Below are 21,651 nucleotides of genomic sequence, written 5' to 3' on the forward strand. Positions count from 1 at the left end.
TTTTTAGCAAAGACTAACATTCAAATGACAGGAGAGACAGCAGTTTTAATTTATGTCTGCAATTATCACATCTTCCTTATTTGTGTAGCTGGGGGAACAGAGAAGCTTCACAACATGGTATGAAGGGTCCACAGAAGATGAGCCAAAGACATACATAATTTTATTTTCTCCTCCCAGAGGTTCATTTTTCTACTGAGCACATAAAGAAGGGTGAAATCAGCTGAAAAGATTCAACCAGCATTAGGCTTTTTCTCTGAGAGTAGTTTTATATTAATGCTATATTAATGATTCCATCAAAACTGCTTCTGCTGGATAAAACAGGAAAACAGGAATCTATCTCCTCCCATTAGACATGCTGGGAGTATACAAAAAGGAGTAACTCTAATGTTTTAACGCTATTAATACTATAAGAATCCAGAAGTTATATAGGAAATATCTAATACAGAAATTTAGAAACATTGGCATAGTCTGATGAAAAGGAAAAGCATTTTACTTAATATGCAATTTGACATCACTAAAATACAAATATATTGTGAGATAATCTCCCACAAAATAGCTGTAATAGAGAAGAGTAAAAATTATTTGTATGCTTGCAGATTTACAGAATCTCAGAGTTTCTTTTCAGGGTGTACTCACTGACCACTAAAACATCCTTTGTTGTGTCTTAGCACTGTAATAGAAATTGTGAATTATGTGTTCTTAAACAGCAGTTCTTAAACCCTTGAACACAGAATGAAGTTTAACCTCAAGAGAACACACACTGGAATGAAGGCCAACAAATATCTGAACCTGGCAAGCCAGTTTAGCTTCATATACTCTCATGTCAGTATGAATATGTACTAGCAAGTTGACTTGTGGCAGTAACTCTCTACACTCTTGCTTTGAATATGTAAGTTTACCTTTTATAACTGCATTGAAATACAATTTTATTCTAAGTTGAAGATGTTCTGCTGGGAATTTTCTGTTTCTGGGAATGGCAGAGAGAGAGTGGAGTTGCAAATCTTACATGTGTACCACATAGTGAAGTGCATGTTTGAGTGCTAGTAGAGTCCTGACTGGCGTGCTTTCCATCTGCAGTGCTAATATTTGTAGGCTGCTGTATTTTAAAGCGCCTACACTGCTCTCAGATTGTTCTACTGGAAGACAGCAATGTAGTATACACAGTTCTGCTCATGCCTAAATTATCCACAACAAATTAACAAAAACCTGGTGCTGATTGTGTTCAGGCCATCCTGAAGCAACCACTTACAGGGCTTAAGGGTTTACTTTTAAAATACATATTACTGGCTGAGACAACAGGCTTGTTCCCATGTTTAATTAATGGTGAGACATATTCTAAGTGTTTTAATGTCTCCAGCTCAGCATTTAAGGTCTGCTTCACAAGAACCTTTTAAAAGATGTTGAGAATTAGTAAAGATCCTCCTTCATGCAAATTCTGATTAGTAGGAGGGGATGATTAAAAGGTGGCAGAAAACCACACTTTTTCTTTCTGTGTTCTAGGCCTGTCTGACCCCTACTTTTCATAGAATCACAGAATCATTTAGGTTGGAAAAGATCCTTAAGTAATCAAATCCAAAAGCTAACCTAACTCTTCCAATTCTATCACTAAGCCATGTAACTAAGTGCCATGTCCTTCATCCCCCTGATATTTGAGGAGCCTCGTGTTTACCTAGTGTGATTTATCTACAGCCAAAATAGTTTGCTGTGCCTGGTGAGAATGGACAAAGCATAGCAAGGTGCTGAGCAATCGTTGCACCTGTCACTGTGGGAGCCCCACCGTGTCATCACCGTAGCTTTGGACATGCATGGCTTCTCAGGAATTCCCTGATGCCTGACCACATAAGCATTTGCTAATACCACAGTGGCAGAGATGCTTTGTGACTGACCAGCCAGCCTTCCTTGCCCTACAACTACATACCAAAGGCCCATTTAATTAAACCCTAACCCATCTACACCAAAGAGCTAAGTGGACTGGCATGGGAGATCTCACAGGGCTGCTAAGGAGGTTCAGTGCTCCAACAAGGCAATTAGATATGAACTGGGTCCCCAGGCAGCCTGACAAACAGACCCCAGCAACCCCTCACAGTCTGCTTAGAATTAATATCTTTCTTGCTCATAAGGGCCTGACTGAATGGCTCAAGAAACACAGCACACTCTGTGTCTCTCCACACTACTAGAATAATATCTTTAATAATGCATTTTAATGTTCTATGTGGGCAGGAATACTTTTAGACAAGGAATTACAGTTAACAGGTTTTATTCTAGAATGTTCTGGTTCTGTTGGGCTTCTTTTTTTTTTTTAATGAATTTTTATTTTGTCATGTAATGGTTGTGATTTTGCTACTTTATTTTTACCAAATAGTTATTAGTTTTTGTACTGGAACTTGGTGCAGTTTATCATGGGGGGATGATGTCTGTAACAGACCAACCTAAACCTCTCCAAGACAGCTGTGGCAAGCAGCCTTCTGATTGTCCTCAGCACTTCCAACTGCCCCTTCACCTTCTTCCTCAGGTACCTATTGTGGTACAGAACCAGTTACTGCCTTTGTGCCACTGAGCTGGCACTTTCCAGTCAACAGGCCCCTTTGGACACCTGTCTGGAAATAAAATTATCAGATATTTCTCTTAAAAACAACTGCTTTGATGACACTACCTTACAAGTCCCTTGCAAGTACCAGTTGGGCCTGTCGGAGTGGGTCCAGAGGAAGGCCACAAAAATGACCAGAGGATTGGAACACCTCCACTGTGAAGACAGGCTGATACAGGCAGGGTTGTTCAGTCTGGAGAAGAAAAGGCTCCAGGGAAACCTTATTGTGGCCTTTTGACACTTAAATGGGAGTTATAAGAATGATGGGGACAACCCCTTTTGGTAGAACCTGCTGCAACAGGACAAGGGGTATAATTTTTATACACAACAGGGATAGATTTAGACTAGATATGAGAATGAAATCTTTTACAAAGGTGATGAAACACTGGTACAGTTGGTACCACTAAAGATGTGAGGATGCTCCATCCCTGAAAACATTCAAGGTCAGGTTGGATAGGGCTCTGAGCAACCTGATCTAGTTGAAACTGTCCCTGTTCATTGCAGGGGGTTGGGCTAGATGCCTTTAAAAGTCCTTTCCAACCTAAACTATTCTATGATTCTAGGTAGTCTGTCATTCATTAATACTCAGTGGATTTGTTTGCAAGAAAGGGAAGATGAATCTTCTATCATTACAGTTAGTTCAAACCTCTGGGTAATAAAAGCTGAGTGAGCAGGAAAAAGGATCAATAAAATCCTGACTCATTTTACTCTCTAATTTCTGAGCACCATATCCTTTCTCCTGTCAGGTGCCTAACACTTATTTCTGTCCTGGGGACTGAAGCCTGTTGATCTCATCCTATGCAGCATTGGTCTGGAAAGTGCTGATATGCTCAGTATGGCCAGTATCACAAAGAAGAAAGTCTTGTGGACATTCAACAGGAAATAGTTCAGATTTCTGAGTGTAAGGCTTGGCCATGAAATAATTAACCTTTGCTTTGTCTTTGAGTATTTAGGGTTTGCTTTCTTCTTTTCTTTGTGCATCTGCCTCCATGATTTTAAAGAGAGCTGTTAAAGGTATTGCTATTTGCAGCCATGGTATTTTGCAATTATATTACCATGTTCCTCCTCTTTATCAATCTGAATTCTGCATGAAAGGGGCTTTTAAACTGAAGTTTCTTGCATTGCATTCAGAAAGAATCAAGATGGGCTTGCCCTTGAGCTGCAATTCAGACTCCATCAGGTACTATCCTTGACAGCAAATGTCAGGATGGGCTGCAGATGGAGAAATAGACAGAGAAAGAAAAGCATCCAAGCAGGCCCAAGGCCACTCACAGTGCACAGTCTTAGAAAGTGAATAGCTGGACAGGCACCATTGTAACGTGTTTCCACGGAGTTAATTCAAATACTATTTGCTACGTGACAGACTAACTCAGTTTTTTACATAGTCTTCATAGCAGTCCAAGAGTGTTTGAATAAACTGTGGAAAGCATACTGTGGATGGTGTACTTGACTGGAAATGGGTTGAAATGGGACAATTTAGAGGGTTTTGTCTTATCTCAGTGTTTAGGTGCAAGTTACCTCAGAACATGCATGAAACCATCTGTGACACTGACAGTCAGAACAGATACATTATTCAAGATAAAGAACTCCTGCAAGCCATACATAAAGATAATTGTTATCAATTCCTGTTTTTTGTCTAGCCTGAGCATGAACAAGCTTCCCCTCCACCCCTCCCTGGACTAACTAGGAAGGTGTATATTTTTTTTTCTGTCTGCCATTCCTGAAACATTTAAGGCATCTTAGAAGACTAATGTTATCAGAGTGTTTGATATGCAGATACCTTTGCTGTGCATGCACTGCTTGTGAAAATTATGAGAAAATACAGAAAGTAATCAAAAAACACCATTTATACAACTGGCAGCCAAGGGGGACACTGGGAGTGCCTGTGGACATCTGGGGTGATATTGAGGAAGACAAAGCTTTCTTTCAGCTACAGTGGAGGGAAAAGATTAGGTGGGTGTGGACAGAGAAGGTATGATTGCTTTTTCTATGTGACAGGAAGGGTTAGGGAAATTATATCTTTGTATCATTACAGGAAACGTCTTTGCTTATGCATACATCTGTGGCGCTGGAAGAGGCAAAGGCATGGATTTATTTAGGGTTTTTTTGTTTGCTTGCTTTTTTGCTTAGAGAAAGGGGAGATTAATTTCTCTGTCTTTTCTGTGTACAGGGATGAAGGGAGGTCTGTCTATACATCTACAGGCCGTTTCAAAAAGAAAAACCTGCAAGGTCTGTATGGACTTCAAAAAGGGCTGAGCATAGGTAGGACAGTTTACTTCAACGCTGTTCCAAGCGGGGCAAATGTTTTGTCTTCTATTTTTGGCAGTAATGACGTTCGAGCTGACGAATCAGGAATTCAAAGCATTGTACTCCACAAAGCACATCGTTCAGTTTGAAAACAAGGCCAATAACGCCTCTGCCCCTCGCACTCTCATTCTAGGCTGAGACACTTACGCCTCCAGGGCAATCCCAAAAGCTTTTTCCCCTCCCTTTTTAAAGTTTTCACTTTATGCGTTTCAAGTTATTTATCCCTCGTCCCGCGGGGCCACCTTTGTCTTTTCGGTGTGGCAGAGCGGTCCCCGCCGCCTGACGAGCTGGCCATCCCCGACGCTCTGCCCCACACACGCCGAGTTCCCCGCGAGCATCGCCCCGTCCCGCTCGCGCTCCCGCCGCCGCCGGGCCGGGGCTGCCGGAGCCGGGGCTGCCGGAGCCGGGGCTGCCGGAGCCGGGGCTGCCGGAGCCGGGGCTGCCGGAGCCGGCTCCCGCCGCCGCGCCGCCCTGCCCGGGGCCAACATGGCCGCGCGGCCGCGGTGCCAACGGCCGGGCAGCGCCGGGCCCGCGCGGCGGGGCCGTTGTGCGGGCGGAGCGCGCGGGCGGCGCGGCCGTTGCGCGGGTGGGTGGGCGGGCGGGCGGCGGGCGGACGTGCGGCGCCCGGGGGGAGCCGCGGGCCGCGCCGCCTCCGCGGCGGCGGAGCGGTAGGGAACAGGAGGGAGCGGCGGGGAGGGACGGAAGGAGGGCACGCGGCCGACGGGGCGGGGATTGCCGATCCTGCGCGCTGTTTGTCCCCGCTCCGCCGCGCGAGGAGGAGGGTCCTGCCCGGCCGCCTGCTGCTGCCTCCTCCTCCGTGCGAGGGGACCGGGGCGACCGGGGCGGGGGCGGGGGAGGTGATGAGCTTGGGCCGGGGGCTGCGGCGGCGGCGCGGCTGCTGCGGCTGCGGCGGGAGGCGGCGGCGGGCCGTTGGAGGGTCTGTCCGGCCGGCCCGAGGCCAGGGGGATGCAGCGCAGGACGTGTCTGGGTGTAGCTGATCGGAGAAGAGAGACAGACGCCGCCTGGAGAGGCCGAGGAGCAGCGGAGGAGAGCCACCCTGACATGCCTTTTCCTCTCCCTCCTCTCCAGCGGCCATGTTAACCAGAAAACCCTCGGCAAGCGCCTCCGCTGGTGCTGCCTACCCAGCCGGTAAGGAGAGCGAGCGAGGGCCGCCGCCGCTGGGCCGGGCTGCGGAGGCCCGGCGGAGGGGGACGGAGGCGGGGGGGCTCGAGGCCCAGCGGCCGCAGCCGCAGAGGTGCCGTGCGTGTCGAACAATGATCCGCCCTCCCCCCGCGGCAGCCGAGCCGGGGGCTGCGCGCTGGGCTCCGGCGAGCCGCTGTTGTGCGGGATGGCGAGTTCGCCTCGGGGGAGCGGGGCGGGGTGAGCGGGGGGGGCCGAGAGAAATCACGGAGGGAAACAACCCAAGGAGAACTGGGGAGTGCCGTAGCGGCCGTGTTTGACAAGGGGCAGCGGTGCTCGCCGCCGCTTCCCGCGGCAGACTTGTGAACTCCTGGCAGGTCCCCGGCGGCGCCGGGATTTCGCCGGGCCAGACGGCTCGGGGGGAGGCGCGGGCAGCCGTCCAGCCCCGAGGCGTGCGCGGGGCAGAGCCGGCTCGTTCGCCCGGTTAGGCGGTGTTAATCTCAGATGAAGGGTTTAGCCGGGCGAGCGCGGCCCGCCCGCGCTATTAGCCGGATCGGTGCGTGTGCGCGCTGCGGCGGTGATTAGCTTTTAATGGCTTCTGCCTGAAGCAAGACGGGCGGCGGTGCCGGCCGAGCGCTGGGGCCGCCGCCGCCCCGACGGGCTCGCTGCCCGAGGGGCCGCAGCTGCCCACCGCGCTCACCCCTCTGCTCTCCGCAGGCAGGGCAGGGGACAGCGGCCGTCCGCTGCCGTCTTCCCCGGGCACCGGAGCCGGGGTCTCCCGGGCAGGAGCTGGGACCGGCCCGCCGTCGCCCCTCGCATTGCCGCCGCTCAGGGCCAGCAACGCTTCCCACACGGTGAGCCGGGGTAGGGGAGGGTGTGGACGGGGTGCGGGGAAGGGGCATCTGACCCCGGGTGTCGCGGCGCTGCTCGCCGTGTGTCCCTAGTAGCAGGGCCGAGCGCGCATGGGTCCCCCGAGGCACATGGTGCTGAAGCAACGTGCTGTTGACTTCTGCGGGTTCCGATGAAATGTGCATGCTTGGTGTGAGGCTGGGACCCTGTAACTGCACACGTTGCTTTCTCCCTCCCCATCTTCCCCCTCCCCTCTAACCCCCCTCCCCCCCCCCCCCCCCAACTTCAGACTGGTTTTCCGTCTCATTTTCAGAGACAAATTCGATCTTTCACACTTGCATAGAGGAGATGTTCTGGTGAACACATATTTTGAGATGAGGTTAGTCACTGATTAAAATGTCGTATGAACTGCGGTGAAAAATGAAGGCTGCTCTCCCCTTCATATGTCTGATCAGCTCAGGCCGATCGTAGTCTTCCCTAGAGAGAGCTATCGCTGTGCTCAGGGACAATGATTAGATCAATCTGCCTTTATTGCTGCAGTAGTTTACCTGTAAAGAAATAACCGCTGATGGCACGAAAAGAGTGTTATTTTCCGGTTCTGTGATATCGCACATTATCTCCCACTCCTAGTTAATCTACTAGGAATGAAACTTCCCAAGTATGCTGCTATATATGGGTAAGAGAAGGTATCTGTCCTGGACGCGTGACAGAGTAGAGAGAGGGATCTATACGCTGTCATGTTAACACTAAATATCTGAGATTTTTATTGCATACATTTCCTTTTAAATTCTGAAAGATTTCATACTGACCCTGAAAGGCATACTTTTCATAGAATTAATGAGTTCTTTATGGAGGCTCACATACTATCTTTGTAAACATATGGCAGAACTTTAAATGGTAATGTGATGATGGGCTAGTGGAAGGTGAAACTGTGCATTTAAATATTAGTGTTTCAGTGACTTTCCATGTAACTTCAGGGATAAAACATATTCAAATCCATTTATAGCAAGAATTGTCTTAAGTTAAATGAAAATCACTATATATATGTATATAGGCTATTCTCAAAAGGAGTGAGGAATATTCTGCAAATTCAGAGTGGAGCTGCATACTTGAGATCAACTTCATTGTATTTTATGTAGCTAGAGTACATGTCTGAATTGTTTGTTAGTATAAAAGGCCAATTTTTTTCACATTTGTATACCAGTGAAGTGCTGCTTGATTTTGAGTTGGGGCAACAGCTTAGGGGTTTGTCTAAATAAAATCATAGAAGAAGGAACATAGTACAAACAGCCTGGGCATCAATCATGCAAGTGCATTTACAGTAGGACTCGCATGTAACAGAGCCCAGACTTATTTTAGGATTTGTAAAAGCATGGTGGACCAGCTGTTTTTCTGTGACTACTTACTTATTTTGGAAGTACAGAATTTTGGTATTCTTATACAAAGATTTTGTGTATGTGTATTATATACAGTGTCTGTGTGTGCATATATATATGTATGTATGTAAAGATGCAGTCTTTATAAAAGCATTCAAGGGGTGTTTAGGTGTTAAATTTCTGTGTTCCAAGTATCTTTACAAGTATGTGATTGTGTATGTGTACCTGTGTTTATATGTGTACTTATAGAAGCACTCAGGAATGATCAAGCATTTTATGGCTATGGATCATGTCCCTCTAGATTCTGACTGTTTCAAAGTCTGTCCTTCCTTTTTGATAAAGAGCCTATTCTACAGTGGTTTTTTTAGCCTTTGGTGCTATTACAGAAATGCCTCATACTGCCTTTGTAGGTGGTTATTTTGTGGTTTGCTAACATAACTTTTTGTGGTAAGGATCAGATATGACACCAGAATGCTGGATTTTAACCTGAAAAAGAAAAGAGTGGCAGTATCTGTTCTGAAAATTTAGGCCTACTGACCTCAGCTGACACTGACAGATTGAAACCATTGGTTTGTATCCCACCACTTCCTCCAATCAGACCTGTTGAAAATGGGTCCTTTCAGTTTTCTTAAATTATTTTCCTTCTTGTGTCCATTTGCTTATCCTGTTTTCATCTCTGTTGTATCTGTGTGGCTTCTGTAATAGCTAAAAATAGAGTATTTCTGGTTGTGTTTCAAACTTTCAGAAGGTATGGTGGGCTTAAGTAGGTGAACTGCTGGTGTTTATATATACGTGTGCATAGTATGTATACTAATTGTGAGATAAACTGAGGTAGAAGTTACGCTTTGTTTAAGCTGAAGAGTTTGTTTCTTAATGCAGACAGGGAAGAAGTCAACTACCTGTCATATTTCTTGCTTATGTGATCCAGCCTCTGCTGAAACTCTGATCTCCTACTGTCAAGTGAAATTTCATTGTTTGGTTGGTTATAAATAGCATGGGTAGAAGGGGAGAAGATGATGTTTTACACAAGCTTCATAAAATGGGACAGAGGTTTTGGTGGCAGTCTTTGCAAGCACAGCAGCCTTTGTTGCTAAGCAGGCGGGGTTGTGTGTTCTACTAGGGAAAGGTTTTGTTTATTTTGTTTTTAAATGTGCCTTCATCCTAGGCTTATTTGTGCATGCTTCCATCCCTCCCTGTCTGTCTTTTTTGCCTCGTGGTGGAAAACATGAACCTATTTCCAACCCCTTGTCCTCTTCATTTTCCTTTCCAAAGTCAGTGCTTTCTCTTTGGTAGCCTTATGTTCTTGCTCTGATGATTGGAACCTTTTTCCATTCACTCTCTCCTATTTCATTATGGTGTTCTCACATCCAGTTGACATGCTGCAGTAGAGATTATCTTGCCTGCCTGCTGCTCTGCTTGTATAAATCCCAACCTGTCTGTGAGTCCTTCTTTCAGACTCATCTCTGTCTTCTGCCTAGCTCTATCCGTGTTCTTTCTTACTTGGCATGTATTCCTGCATTCTGCACTGTTTCTGTTTCTCTTGCAGTATACCAGTATTAATGTTTCCATCCTCCTGTCTAGTACTGTGAAACAACCCATTTACAGTGCATGATCCAGTGCCCTCCCTCCTTCAAGCCCTAAGATTGCTTTTGCCATTCTTGAGCCCATTTTCTTTTGCCACCAGCGTTGAATGGTTATCTGTATACTTTTGCATCAGTTATTGTATTAGTCTTTAATTTTTTTTTTTAATTGACTTAAAATGGAACAGAAATTCCTGGACTCTGTTAATACAGAGACCTGGTAGGTCACATGCTGCCTATTTTTGCTGTTGTCATCTGCTTTAAAGCAGGTAAAACCCAAGCAAATACTTTCTTACTGTGGTGCTTTCATGTATTAAATTGCCACAGAAATGCTGTCACAATTGAGTATAAATAACTATGCAGTCATGACCTGGGTTTTGCTACATCTTGTTTTCTTCAGGTGTTTCTTTGTCTATTTAAAATTTGTATCTGGGGGAAATTTGAGTCTATCTTAGCTTTCAAGGGCTATGGGGGTTGGCTGTGAAATTTGGGTTCCAGCAGATGGTGACTGTGGTCCTGTAGGGACTGCAGTGCTTTTGGGCACATCTCTCATATTTGTGTAGTCCACCTAACCCAAGGGGCTCAATTTAGTGTACATTGGCTGTACTTTTGAGTTTCATCATGTGTAATAAATGCCGGGTATCCCAGAAGTATTCATACTCACTGCACCCCTAAGGGAATTCAAAAAGTTAAGAATCAGTATTACTCTTGAGGCATAGTACAGTCTGTGAAAATATTTGCTATATGAAGTTATGTTGAACATTTCAAAAAATAAGCTTATAGGGCCCAGCTACAACAACAGCAGATATCCGAATGGTGTGTTCCTTCTACTGCTCTTGTTGAGCCCCAAGCTCAACAAAGGCTTAGTCTTTTTTGGTGTATAAAACCTATACTCACGATAAAACCATTAGGGATAACCCTGTATTATTATCATTGTACTAATTAGCAAGTATTTTTAGTTCTGAACAGAGGAATGTTGCTGAATTAGTTTATCAGGGAAAAATACCTTTTGTACATTTGCTCAGACTTTTGTTTTGTAGTCAACAAAATAGGCGGTGTAGCATGCCATATGTGTGTGTTTGACACAGGAGGGCTGAAACTGGCATGCCCAGAAATGCTGTGAAGAAAGGGGTATATAGTGTAACAATTATTCTTTAATGAAGTTACTACTTTAGAACACTGTTTCTCCCTTTGTCTTCATCTGTGCGAAGCAGTAGCAGATAATGACATCTTATTCCTGCGCAGTATTTCAGCGGGCCATCATGATTGCTCTATTATTAAGATTAATTTTACAAACCATTTTAGATTTTGATTGACAGCAAAATCTTTTTTCTGTGATTTTGCTCAAAATAAAATTACAAGATATAGCTGAATCATGTGTGTATCTTGGATAGTTTTATAAGGTGCTAATAATCACACAAAATTACTGTTACAAAGATGAAATATTATACAATTACATAATACCTTGATGCATTTGGAGGATAAAGTTGAGAAGAGGTATATGCTCCTGTGGGCTTCAGTCCTATAAGTAGTCTTCTAAAAGGCCTTGAAGCAGATCATGGGGTGAGTGTACTGCAGAGGAATTGTAAATGAGTTTGCCACCTTGTTAGCAGGCTGGATTTATTTTCATGCTACTTTCCTATTGTTACAGGTCTGTAGCCTTAGTAAATTACTGGTCTACTTCCTAAATCCATTTGTGGAGGCAAAAGAAACCCAAATAATACCACCCTCAAATTAAAGTTCTATTGCTTTTTAATTTATTTATTGATCATAGTTTAGGGTGCAGTTTTGTTTTGTTTTGCTTGGTGTATCTTCTTCAAAGATTAGGTGAGTGTTTTCGGCATAGTCATCAACTTTCATAAAATGAACATACCAAAGTAAAAGTAAGATCTTAATGGTGATTTTGAAGTTATTAGAAAATACTAAGAAAGAGGAGAAACACTGCATTGTAACATTTGCTGTTATGTAATTGATGGTGTCAGAAGGTTCAGGAAGATGGGTTCAAGCTCACCAGTTACGTCAATATATTTTATAGACTTACAACAGTAGGTTTTTGATTATATGTACTACAAAAATATGTAAATCTTAGAAGGTGTGGATGGGTTTGAGCACAGACAACACACTATATAATCAATAAGCTTCATAAGTGCATGCAGGTGATCAGTTGTGTAGGTTGTTTGTTCTGGAATTTACGGGTCCATCTGCAGAAGCAAAATGGAAATGTTATAAACCTCTTAGGCTTGTGGTTTTGTTTGAAAGGCTGATGGAGCTTTTGCATACTCAGAAGAGTTTGGTACTGGACTAAGAAGCCTGTGGTCTTTTGTAGCTTGCCAAGCCCATTAATTGTGATTCAGGAACTTAGGGTGTTTTAGGTGAAGCCTGTGGAGCTTGTGAGCAGTGCAAGCCTAAGCCTGACAGCAATCTCAGACATGCAAGTAGCTGGAAGTAGATAGGCAGGGGCAGAGGACTGGTGCAAATCCAGCCCTCATCCAGGTTGGAAATGGATGAGGAAAATCCATTTTTGATATGACTTTGTGATCGTGTTGTGTCTGATAGCTCTAAAACTCCTGTTGGGCTTTTTTGAAAGAAAAGTGGGCTTTCTGTGCAGCTTTTGGAATAGAGCCTGTGAAAATGTGATATTTTCTACAAAGAAAACCAGTGCTACTGTCTGCATCTGCATTTGCATTCACAAACAGCTGATTGAAACTGGCAAAACCAGTCACTTAGGATTTGGGTTGAAGTTGGAATAATGCTGGTGATTTCGTTCTGCTGCTTGAAAAAACAGAAGAAAAAACATGAATCTGCCTGAAGATGGAGGAAGCAGAGCTACATGTGAACACTTTAAAATGTGTTCACAAACACACTTTGAGAAAAAAGAACTTTTTAGTCCATGTTGAGATGGAATAAATATATGGGTTTTTTTCCAATCCCTGAAGAACTTCTCAGTACATATATTGAAGCAAGCAGTGCTTAGGAAGAGTGGAAAATAGTTAACTGTGAAAACAGGTGACTTGAGGGGAAAAAAAAAACCTCAAGCTGTGGCAATGACTGCTTGGGTTAACAAGTGGCAATGAGTGCTTGGGTTAACAAGTTCTTAAAAGATTAGTTTTGCAGCGTTATTCTTTCTTCATCATTGTCTACATTAGTATCGCCTACTCCCAGTTTGTGTAGATATGTTCTGCTTTTCTTCAGTTAGTGTCAGAGAACTAATTTTTGTACCTGGATTTTCCAGACTTAAGTCTTTGGAATTGTATGTTTACTCTGATGCTTCATTATGCCTTTCTTGCACAGCTCTCCAGTGCTGCATGTGCTGAACCTATGACACATCTTACTAACTAGATCTGGTTCTTCTGAAATAGATGATTTAGCAGCTCTTGGGGCAATTGTTTTTTCTTTGCAGTAACTGCTGTTTATATACAGGATCAGGGCAACCTTCAGGAAACAGCTGCTGCAGTGTTCCTCAAACTTGACCTGAAGGAATTGTCTGTAGGCATGAGAAGTCCTCTTAATGATTTAATTTCTGGTGCTTTTGAGGCATCAAACTAGGAAGGGGGTTTTTGTTGACTTCCTGTGTATCTTCATTGTGCTTAAATGTTACAGACATCTTTGCTCTGAATTGTGATTGTGTGGTAGTGCTTTCTACTTGATAGATGAAATTTGGTAGTGTGAGCCCAAATTTCTCTGCAAACAAACATACAGAGTCAAACAGCAGTGATGAATGAGCATCAGTCAAAATGGAATCGGAAGAGCAATCAACTTGGCAGAAGCAGTCCCTGAGAGCTCTTGTTCTTACATTATAAGAGTTTCAGAGCTACAAATTTCAATATACTGTCCAAAGGTGAAGCTGGTGTCCAGCTGGCAAGGCTTTGGGATCAAGCTACTGAATTTACAAAAATATGCTTCTGCCGTATCAGACTGATGCCATACAGAAGCACAAAGTATGCTCGAGTCTGCCTTGCATGTCTGGGTTTTCTCATTAGGAAGCACTTCTGCTGTTGCAGCACAGATTTCATTGCCTCATATCATAGCACACAACTGTCATTTTCTGATTTCATTTCAGCAACCTTAAGTGAACAAGGGATGTGTTATCCTTAGCTGCCTAGAAAAAATACAGTTCAGATGAAAAATATTCTCAGCCCTGGCTTGATCATCTGTCTGACAGTATTGGTGAACTTTTCATTATTAATTTGACATAAATATTAAGACTGGTGAATCAGCTGGAGAGACAGCAGGGGAATTCTTCCCACATTTGTGTAAGACCAGGCAGAAGACAAACTAATTATCCTCTATTTGAGAGCAAATGAGGAATTCTGAGGACAGCTATTTTAGTGGCAGATATTCTTGTAAATTTCTTGTTACTTCTGAAAAATAACAGGTTTGGAGGAATAGCTGTTTTCACACCCTAGTACTTTGCTGTTTGTTTGCTTGAAAATGCTGAATGCTGCTGTTTATTCCCCGTGTACATACTGTCAAGAACAAATCTAATTTCTAAAATCTAATAATGCTTTTTTTTCCATTTCTATAAAATAAAGTTACTTTATGTTTCTCAAGACAAAGATTTGCTCTCTACTCAAGTCTGCATAAGGCCCCAAATCACATTTTGGTTAAAAGTTATTGTTAGACTGGTTTGGGTAAGTGCTGTAGGATATGCTTATTCTTCATTGATCAGAATGTTTTGCTGACTTGTGACTGTCTCAATTGCAAGCACTAAGTTACATTCTTGAACTTCAGTAATGTGTGGGTTCTTTTCCTTTTTGTGTGTGTCACAGCACATTCTTTATTGCTTAAAAATGTATCTGTAACCTTTGATGTACAGCAAATTTAGAAACAAGTTAAGTTTGGATTTCTGAGAACAGGTGATGAGAGCATAAACCATGTAAGTTCTTACAGGCATTGTATGTTATATTCAGCATCTGTAAAACTGTTACTATTTTTTATGAAGTCTGGTGTCCCTTAAGCATGCATGTTGATGTTACAAGTCTGCTGCCTTGAAGATTCCTTGGAAATATTGTTAGCTTCTCATGGTAGCATGCTTGTGATTGCCTTGTTGTAGACATTTTGGAGAGTCATGAAAATAGCATTTGAGAAACAAGAATCAGGGAATTTAATAGCATCTAGCAGTATCACAGTATACGGTCTGTATTTTTTAGATTATCGGTAAACAATTGATATCCAAGAAGACACTTAATTTTGAGGTGATTTAGGCAGAATGGAGGGTTGCAGAGTGAATGTTGAAGCATGGAGTTCATGTCTGTCATGTCTGTCTTGTTAACTGGGTATGTATTTGTTTTCAATTTTAGGTTGGAGGCAGTAAGCACACAATGAATGAGCACCTACATGTTGGTAGCCATGGACAAATCCAGGTTCAGCAGCTCTTTGAAGATAATAGTAACAAGAGAACAGTTCTGACAACGCAGCCAAATGGACTTACAACACTAGGCAAATCTGGATTGCCAGTGGTTCAGGACAGACAGACAGAGAGTGCACACAGGCGACAAGGGAGCTCTAGCTCTTTAAAATCTACAGATGGAACAGGGAAAGTGAAAACCTCTCTTATCACACCAGAGCAAGCAATGAAGCAATACATGCAAAAATTAACAGCTTTTGAACATCATGAGATTTTCAGCTACCCTGAAATATACTTCTTGGGTCCAAATGCAAAGAAGCGGCAAGGTGTGATTGGTGGTTCAAACAACTGTGGGTATGATGATGACCAAGGGTCTTACATTCAAGTACCCCATGATCATATTGCATACAGGTATGAAGTCCTAAAAGTTATAGGGAAAGGAAGCTTCGGGCAGGTGGTGAAGGCCTACGATCACAAGATGCATCAGCATGTGGCACTAAAAATGGTGAGGAATGAGAAACGTTTCCACCGCCAAGCTGCGGAAGAAATTAAGATCCTTGAACACCTTCGGAAACAAGATAAGGATAACAACATGAATGTTATTCACATGTTGGAAAACTTCACATTCCGCAGCCATATCTGCATGACATTTGAGTTGCTGAGCATGAACCTTTATGAATTAATAAAGAAAAACAAGTTTCAGGGCTTCAGCCTACCTTTGGTTCGGAAGTTTGCCCACTCAATATTACAGTGCTTGGATGCTTTGCACAAAAACAGAATCATTCACTGTGACCTTAAACCTGAGAACATTCTGTTGAAACAACAGGGTAGAAGTGGTATTAAAGTGATTGATTTTGGCTCAAGTTGTTACGAGCATCAGCGTGTCTACACTTACATTCAGTCACGGTTTTATCGTGCACCTGAAGTCATCCTTGGTGCTCGTTATGGGATGCCCATAGATATGTGGAGCTTGGGCTGTATCCTAGCAGAGCTTCTGACCGGTTATCCACTTTTACCTGGAGAAGATGAAGGAGATCAGCTGGCTTGTATGATTGAACTATTGGGCATGCCTTCTCCAAAACTCTTAGAGTCATCCAAGCGAGCAAAAAACTTTGTGAGCTCTAAGGGTTATCCCCGCTATTGCAGCATCACAACCTTGTCTGATGGCTCTGTAGTACTTAATGGTGGACGCTCTCGGAGGGGAAAACTGCGTGGCCCACCAGAGAGCAGAGAGTGGGGTAATGCATTAAAGGGGTGTGATGATCCCCTCTTCCTTGACTTCTTAAAACAGTGTTTAGAATGGGATCCTGCTGTCCGTATGACACCCAGCCAGGCTTTGAGGCATCCCTGGCTAAGGAGACGGTTGCCAAAACCTCCGACTGGGGAAAAGGCCTCAGCAAAGAGAATTTCAGAGAGTACTGGTGCTATAACTTCAATTTCCAAGTTACCTCCAACTTCAAGCTCAGCTTCAAAACTGAGGACTAATTTGGCACAGATGACAGATGCCAATGGGAATATTCAGCAAAGAACAGTGTTGCCAAAACTCGTTAGCTGAGTTTGAAAAACCCAATGCTGTTAATATGAGAGATAAAATGTGGCTGAGCCTTATTTGTATGAAAAATTAGCTCAGATATGCATTTTTATTTGCTCAATAAATCTATTAATTTGTATCTTTCAGCACTCATTTTAAATGTAATTTTAAATGTTAATTTTGTTTTTATAAAAATACGGGGACAATGCTTTAAGTTTTTATACTTATTTTTTAAAATGTTTGTCTTCTACAGTACAATTAGCCTTACTGTAACTAGTGTGACACAGTAATAAACATCAGTGGCAGGCCACTGGTTACAACATGACTGTCATGCATTGCAGCGTGGTATCAAAGGTATTAACACCTTTCTCTTCCATGGTTCATATTAGTTTTAACCTGGGGTAAATTTGAAAGACTACCTTTTGGATTTTATGGGTTTGCTCTGGATTCTGTGCATACGTACATCTATGACTGACTGGACTCCAGGGAGAATACTCAAAAAATACAGTTAAGCACTTGTAAACTTGTGGTTTAAAGTGGAGCCATAGCATGTTCTGTTGTCATTTTTTATGTGGCAGCCCAAAGAAAGTAGTGGTATCACTAAAGGTACTGTCACCGCCTATGGAATACTTTCTCTATTTAAAAGTTATGGGCTTTGACTAAAATGATAATTTCAACACAATGCAAAAAATAACACCGGGGCTAAAAAGACTCTTACGTTGCATGCCATGTGTTGGAGAGAGAGGAACGGGTAGTCTTGGAAAGCATGAAAATGCCAATGTGTCTGTTTCTCCAAGTTTGAAAGTGGCTGATTAGTTGGTAAAGGAAAATTGTTCTGAACTTCATTTCATGTCTCTAACATTGAGCATTCACACAGGTTCTCCTTTTTTCTTCTTTGTTTTTTTCCCCCCATCTCTTCTCTTCTGCTTTTTTCTAATGTGCAGCTTGATCTCCCAGAATCACATAGGCAGAAGTGCTCATTCTGTCAGTTTTATACTGTAACTTCCAGACTGTTAAGCTACATGGATTTCAAGGTTGCTTTTATTTCCTCTGACAATGTTTGAGCGACTGTGACTTCTGTGGTACATTTACACTTCAGATCAAATCTGCATGTAGGAGCAAACATGATGTTACTACATTGCTTCCTGTAGAGGAGTACTTCACCTTAGACAGTTTAACTGTAGAAGGAAAGATCCTCAGTGGAAAGGTTTTCAGTTGGAAGACACCATCTTAGATAGTTTCTAATAATGGAAAATTATCAAAGGAGAGCTAAGTGCTTGGAATTTGATTTAATCTTTGGCATTTGTAGATGAAAATTAACTCTGAAAGAACAGTTAGAGATATATGTAGATTTGTTCACGTGTGCGTGTGCTAATGCTTGGTTTTTCTTTTTTACTTTTAACTGCTTTCATGGAAGAAAGATGGTCTACTAAAGAATAGTATCTAGACCTACGAGAGAGGTACTCACATGTTGTAGCATGTTTTCAACAGGAACAGTTTGAAATCTGAGATCAGTATTTTAATGCATACAATGGCTGTGGATGTATAAAACATATGCAAAAGGAGTTTTAAACAAAGTAGAACAATCCATAAGGGTTTATGGATGTTAGAACAAGGCATTCTAGAATGGATTGCATTAAACCTCAGTAACTTTACTTATAAACAACATTTATGTGCACAGATTTTACTGAGTTACTTGTACAAATTACGAAAATTACTTAAAGCATGGTCCCCTGAGAGGCCAAGAAAGTTTCCGGTTAAGTTCTTCATATTGGTTAATTTACCACTTACAGCCTAATTTTTGTGTGTTGGTTTGTTTTATTTTTTAATTTAATGTAAGACTGGGGGAGGGATATAAAGAAAAAAATTACAGAATTCTCAGGAAACATATCGCTGAACTTCTTGCCAAAAAGTCAACACGTAAAGAAGCTCCAAAATAATTTCTGAGTAGAGGATGTTATTTGTTGATTGATAAATGTAAAAATTAGACTGTCAATCAACCATTTTTCTTACTTTTTAAAATAAAAAGATAATTTCTTGCCTCTAGTCAAATTATTTCATGTTAACTGTTCACAACTTTATAAAATATGTGTAAGTGCAATATATAAACATGTGTGAAATCATGTTAAAAATGAAATATAATACTTCTAAGAAAAACGGGGTTTAGCATATTAATATCCAGTAAATTATGGTCATTAAATTCTAAGTCTGGAAAAGAGATATATTAATTTTAATGTAAAATTGTCTAACTCTCATGACTGGGAATACAATACTGTGTATTTTTCTACAGTAACAGGGAATCTTTACTTCCTCCACCACCTGCTTGGCTTTACCACTCCTTTCTACCTTAACTGTTCCTGCAAAAGTTGGGAAATAGGGATGCTGATGTTAAGGGTGAAAGAAGAATCATCTCCCTTGATATTTTTTAAAGCAGACATTGATACATGTTCCTGCCTTTTGTGGCAACTTAAGGTGAAAACATTAATGATGTTCATGGGTCATTAATGGGCTACAACCACTAAATTTTCTTTTTCGTGTAACCAGTTCTTTATGCCAATAATGCATTTATGATCCACCTTCTTCATAAATGTTACCGGAAACTTAAAGGCCAAATTATAGTGTGAAGAGCTATTTTTTTAACCCAGATACAGTGGAACTTCCTCTATACTAAAGGAGCAGCTACATCAAGGTTTTTAAGTGATGTAGATGCATTTTATTGTAGCTTATTTATACCTGTAAAAAGAAAGGGGGGGGGGGGGGTGGAGGGGGAAGGACGTTGCCTCTTTGATGTGATTTTATTCTAAGGGCTCTGATAATTAGGCTGATAGAAGCTGGCTTGGAAACAGTGCTTAGTCTCACATGTTACCATTGTCTGGGGATGTCTGAGCTATTTTCAGATTTAGTAACAGCACAGTGTTGTCTTTGGTTGCAGTCTCACTGGCTCAGTTTCTTGCACCACTGGTGTGTTCATTACCAATTAAATGTTGGAACAAGAGAGTGATGCAAGATATGTAGATTAAGGATAGAAGATGGATTGTGCCCTTGGTGTTAACAATGTGCCTTTTGTTACAAATGCATCTTGGCCTCTTTAACCCTTGGAATACTGCTTAGTAGGCATGAAATCTATTTTTAAGTGCTATACCTGTCTTAAAACATCCTGTAGATGATTGAGGCCTTAATAGAAACAATAAGGCAATCACACTGCTAGGGTGGAGAGGACACTCTGTTCTTGTAGTACCGTCTCATTAAGGCGTTAAAGATGGCCCTTCCTCATTGGTTGTACTTTAACATCAAATTGATTTTTTTAAAGTAATTTTTTGTTATAGTGACACTAGACTATAATCAACTGTATTTGTAAAAATTTACCTCAAACTCTTTAGTTTTATAGTGTGATTTAATCCCAGGGCATTTGGTATGAACCAAAGTGCATTCCTTTTATATGTGCCTGGCTCTTATAGAAGTGACCAGGGATTTTTACAATTTGGGTGCAAGGCACTTAAGCCACTTTTAACTTGGTGGGTGGTTTGGAGTTATAAATTACTTCATGGGAATGTTGAAAACACTTAAAATACAAAAGTAGCATCGGGCAATATTAAAATCTTTAAGCAAGGGTGTGCATTATTTAATGCTCTCCATTTGTTAATTTTTTTTTCCATCAGTAATATTTGTGATAAATATGAAAAGAACTCTTTTTACAGTCATCAAAGATTAGAATATTGCCCAGTGTACTGCTATGGTAGCATTTGAATAAAATAACATTTGTGAATTATTGTTTCTAGGGGCTTGTACATCTCTGCTACAAATTGTAATTACTCAGTTCAACTGCTACAATTGCGTCTAAGCAGTAACTTGGGTTTTTATTGGGCAATGAGTTAGACACGTGACTGTAATATGCTGCAACTGTGTGTACTGAAAACATGTGAAAAATGATTGAATGTGGACTGTGTATATATTTATGTATAATTTTCTGTGAGATGCTGCTGTTGCCACTTAACATTAAAGATGTTGTAGTGGGTTTTAATCCTAGTGGCCAGTTTTATGATACTGTATGTATTGTACAGCTGATGACAGGAGTTAAGACTGTTCTAGTGAATATTTGTTACATTTTATTGTTGTGGCCAGAGATCATTTCAGAATAAAATTTTATGTCCTACTTTGATTCTGTCCACTGTACTTTGGGTTTTTTTGTAGTGGTAAAGAGAGTCCTTGGAATGCTGACATTTCTTAAATGTGGAGAGGCCTCCTAGCCTGCTCAGTCAGTGGCAGCAGTGCCTTTGTCCCCAAGCTTGCTTGATGGGTCATTCTCCATCACCCATTGCTGGAGAATGACTCTTCTACTGCTTTATGTGTCTTGACAGCCTTGAATATTGCCCAAAGGCTGCTTTTGCTCTGTGGTTTCTGAAGTTCTTGTCAGGACTTCAAAAGTAATATGTTTTGTATTTTTGTTTGCCCCCTATTCAAGAGAAAAGATCTTTGGCAGGAATTTTGTGGACATGGCTGTTCTAAGTTTTTTTAGCTGCTTTTGAAAGATTATTTTAGATAACAGGAGGTCTGATTTTATAAGAAATACTTGATTGAGACAAGTACAATGTGTATTTTACTTAAATTTGCTTCAAAAACACCCAGATTTTTTTCACTAATGGCTTTGTCAGACTGAGTTTTCAGAGCCTGTCAGACTTTGTAAAGTCCCAGGATAATGAAAACATATTTAAAAGGCTAGACTGAGCTAAGTTCTGTTCATGAATACATCCAGAGTAATTTCACCATTTAGTACAGAGCTGTCTCGTAGGTGATTGGCCACATTCTTTGCTTGATAATGTCCATGCACAGCTGCACCCAGAGCAGTTTCTCTGAAAAGCTTTCTGGTTCAGGTGAGCCCAGGCTGAAATCAAGGGATTTTAATTGGACTTTTTTAGTGTTTCCTATTCAGCATA

At 41.9% G+C, this 21,651-nt stretch overlaps 1 protein-coding gene across 2 annotated transcripts; it reads left to right on the top strand.

The window, feature by feature from the left end:
- The first annotated feature begins 5,658 nt into the window (after nucleotides 1-5,658).
- DYRK2 (dual specificity tyrosine phosphorylation regulated kinase 2) lies at nucleotides 5,659-20,876 on the top strand. Of its 2 annotated transcripts, XM_021547391.3 has the most exons (3): nucleotides 5,660-6,043; nucleotides 6,752-6,888; nucleotides 15,140-20,876. In XM_021547391.3, exons 1-3 carry the CDS (start codon nucleotides 5,989-5,991, stop codon nucleotides 16,739-16,741), a joined length of 1,794 nt encoding a protein of 597 aa, XP_021403066.1. In that variant the 5' UTR covers nucleotides 5,660-5,988; the 3' UTR covers nucleotides 16,742-20,876. The 2 variants fall into 2 exon arrangements, with proteins under 2 accessions (XP_085426040.1, XP_021403066.1); XM_085569914.1 differs by lacking the exon at nucleotides 6,752-6,888 and having other exon boundaries at nucleotides 5,659-6,043.
- Nucleotides 20,877-21,651: the final 775 nt, after the last annotated feature.

The sequence above is a fragment of the Lonchura striata genome, chromosome 1A (genome assembly GCF_050655825.1).
Source record: "Lonchura striata isolate lonStrDom1 chromosome 1A, ASM5065582v1, whole genome shotgun sequence".
Taxonomy (NCBI): domain Eukaryota; kingdom Metazoa; phylum Chordata; class Aves; order Passeriformes; family Estrildidae; genus Lonchura; species Lonchura striata.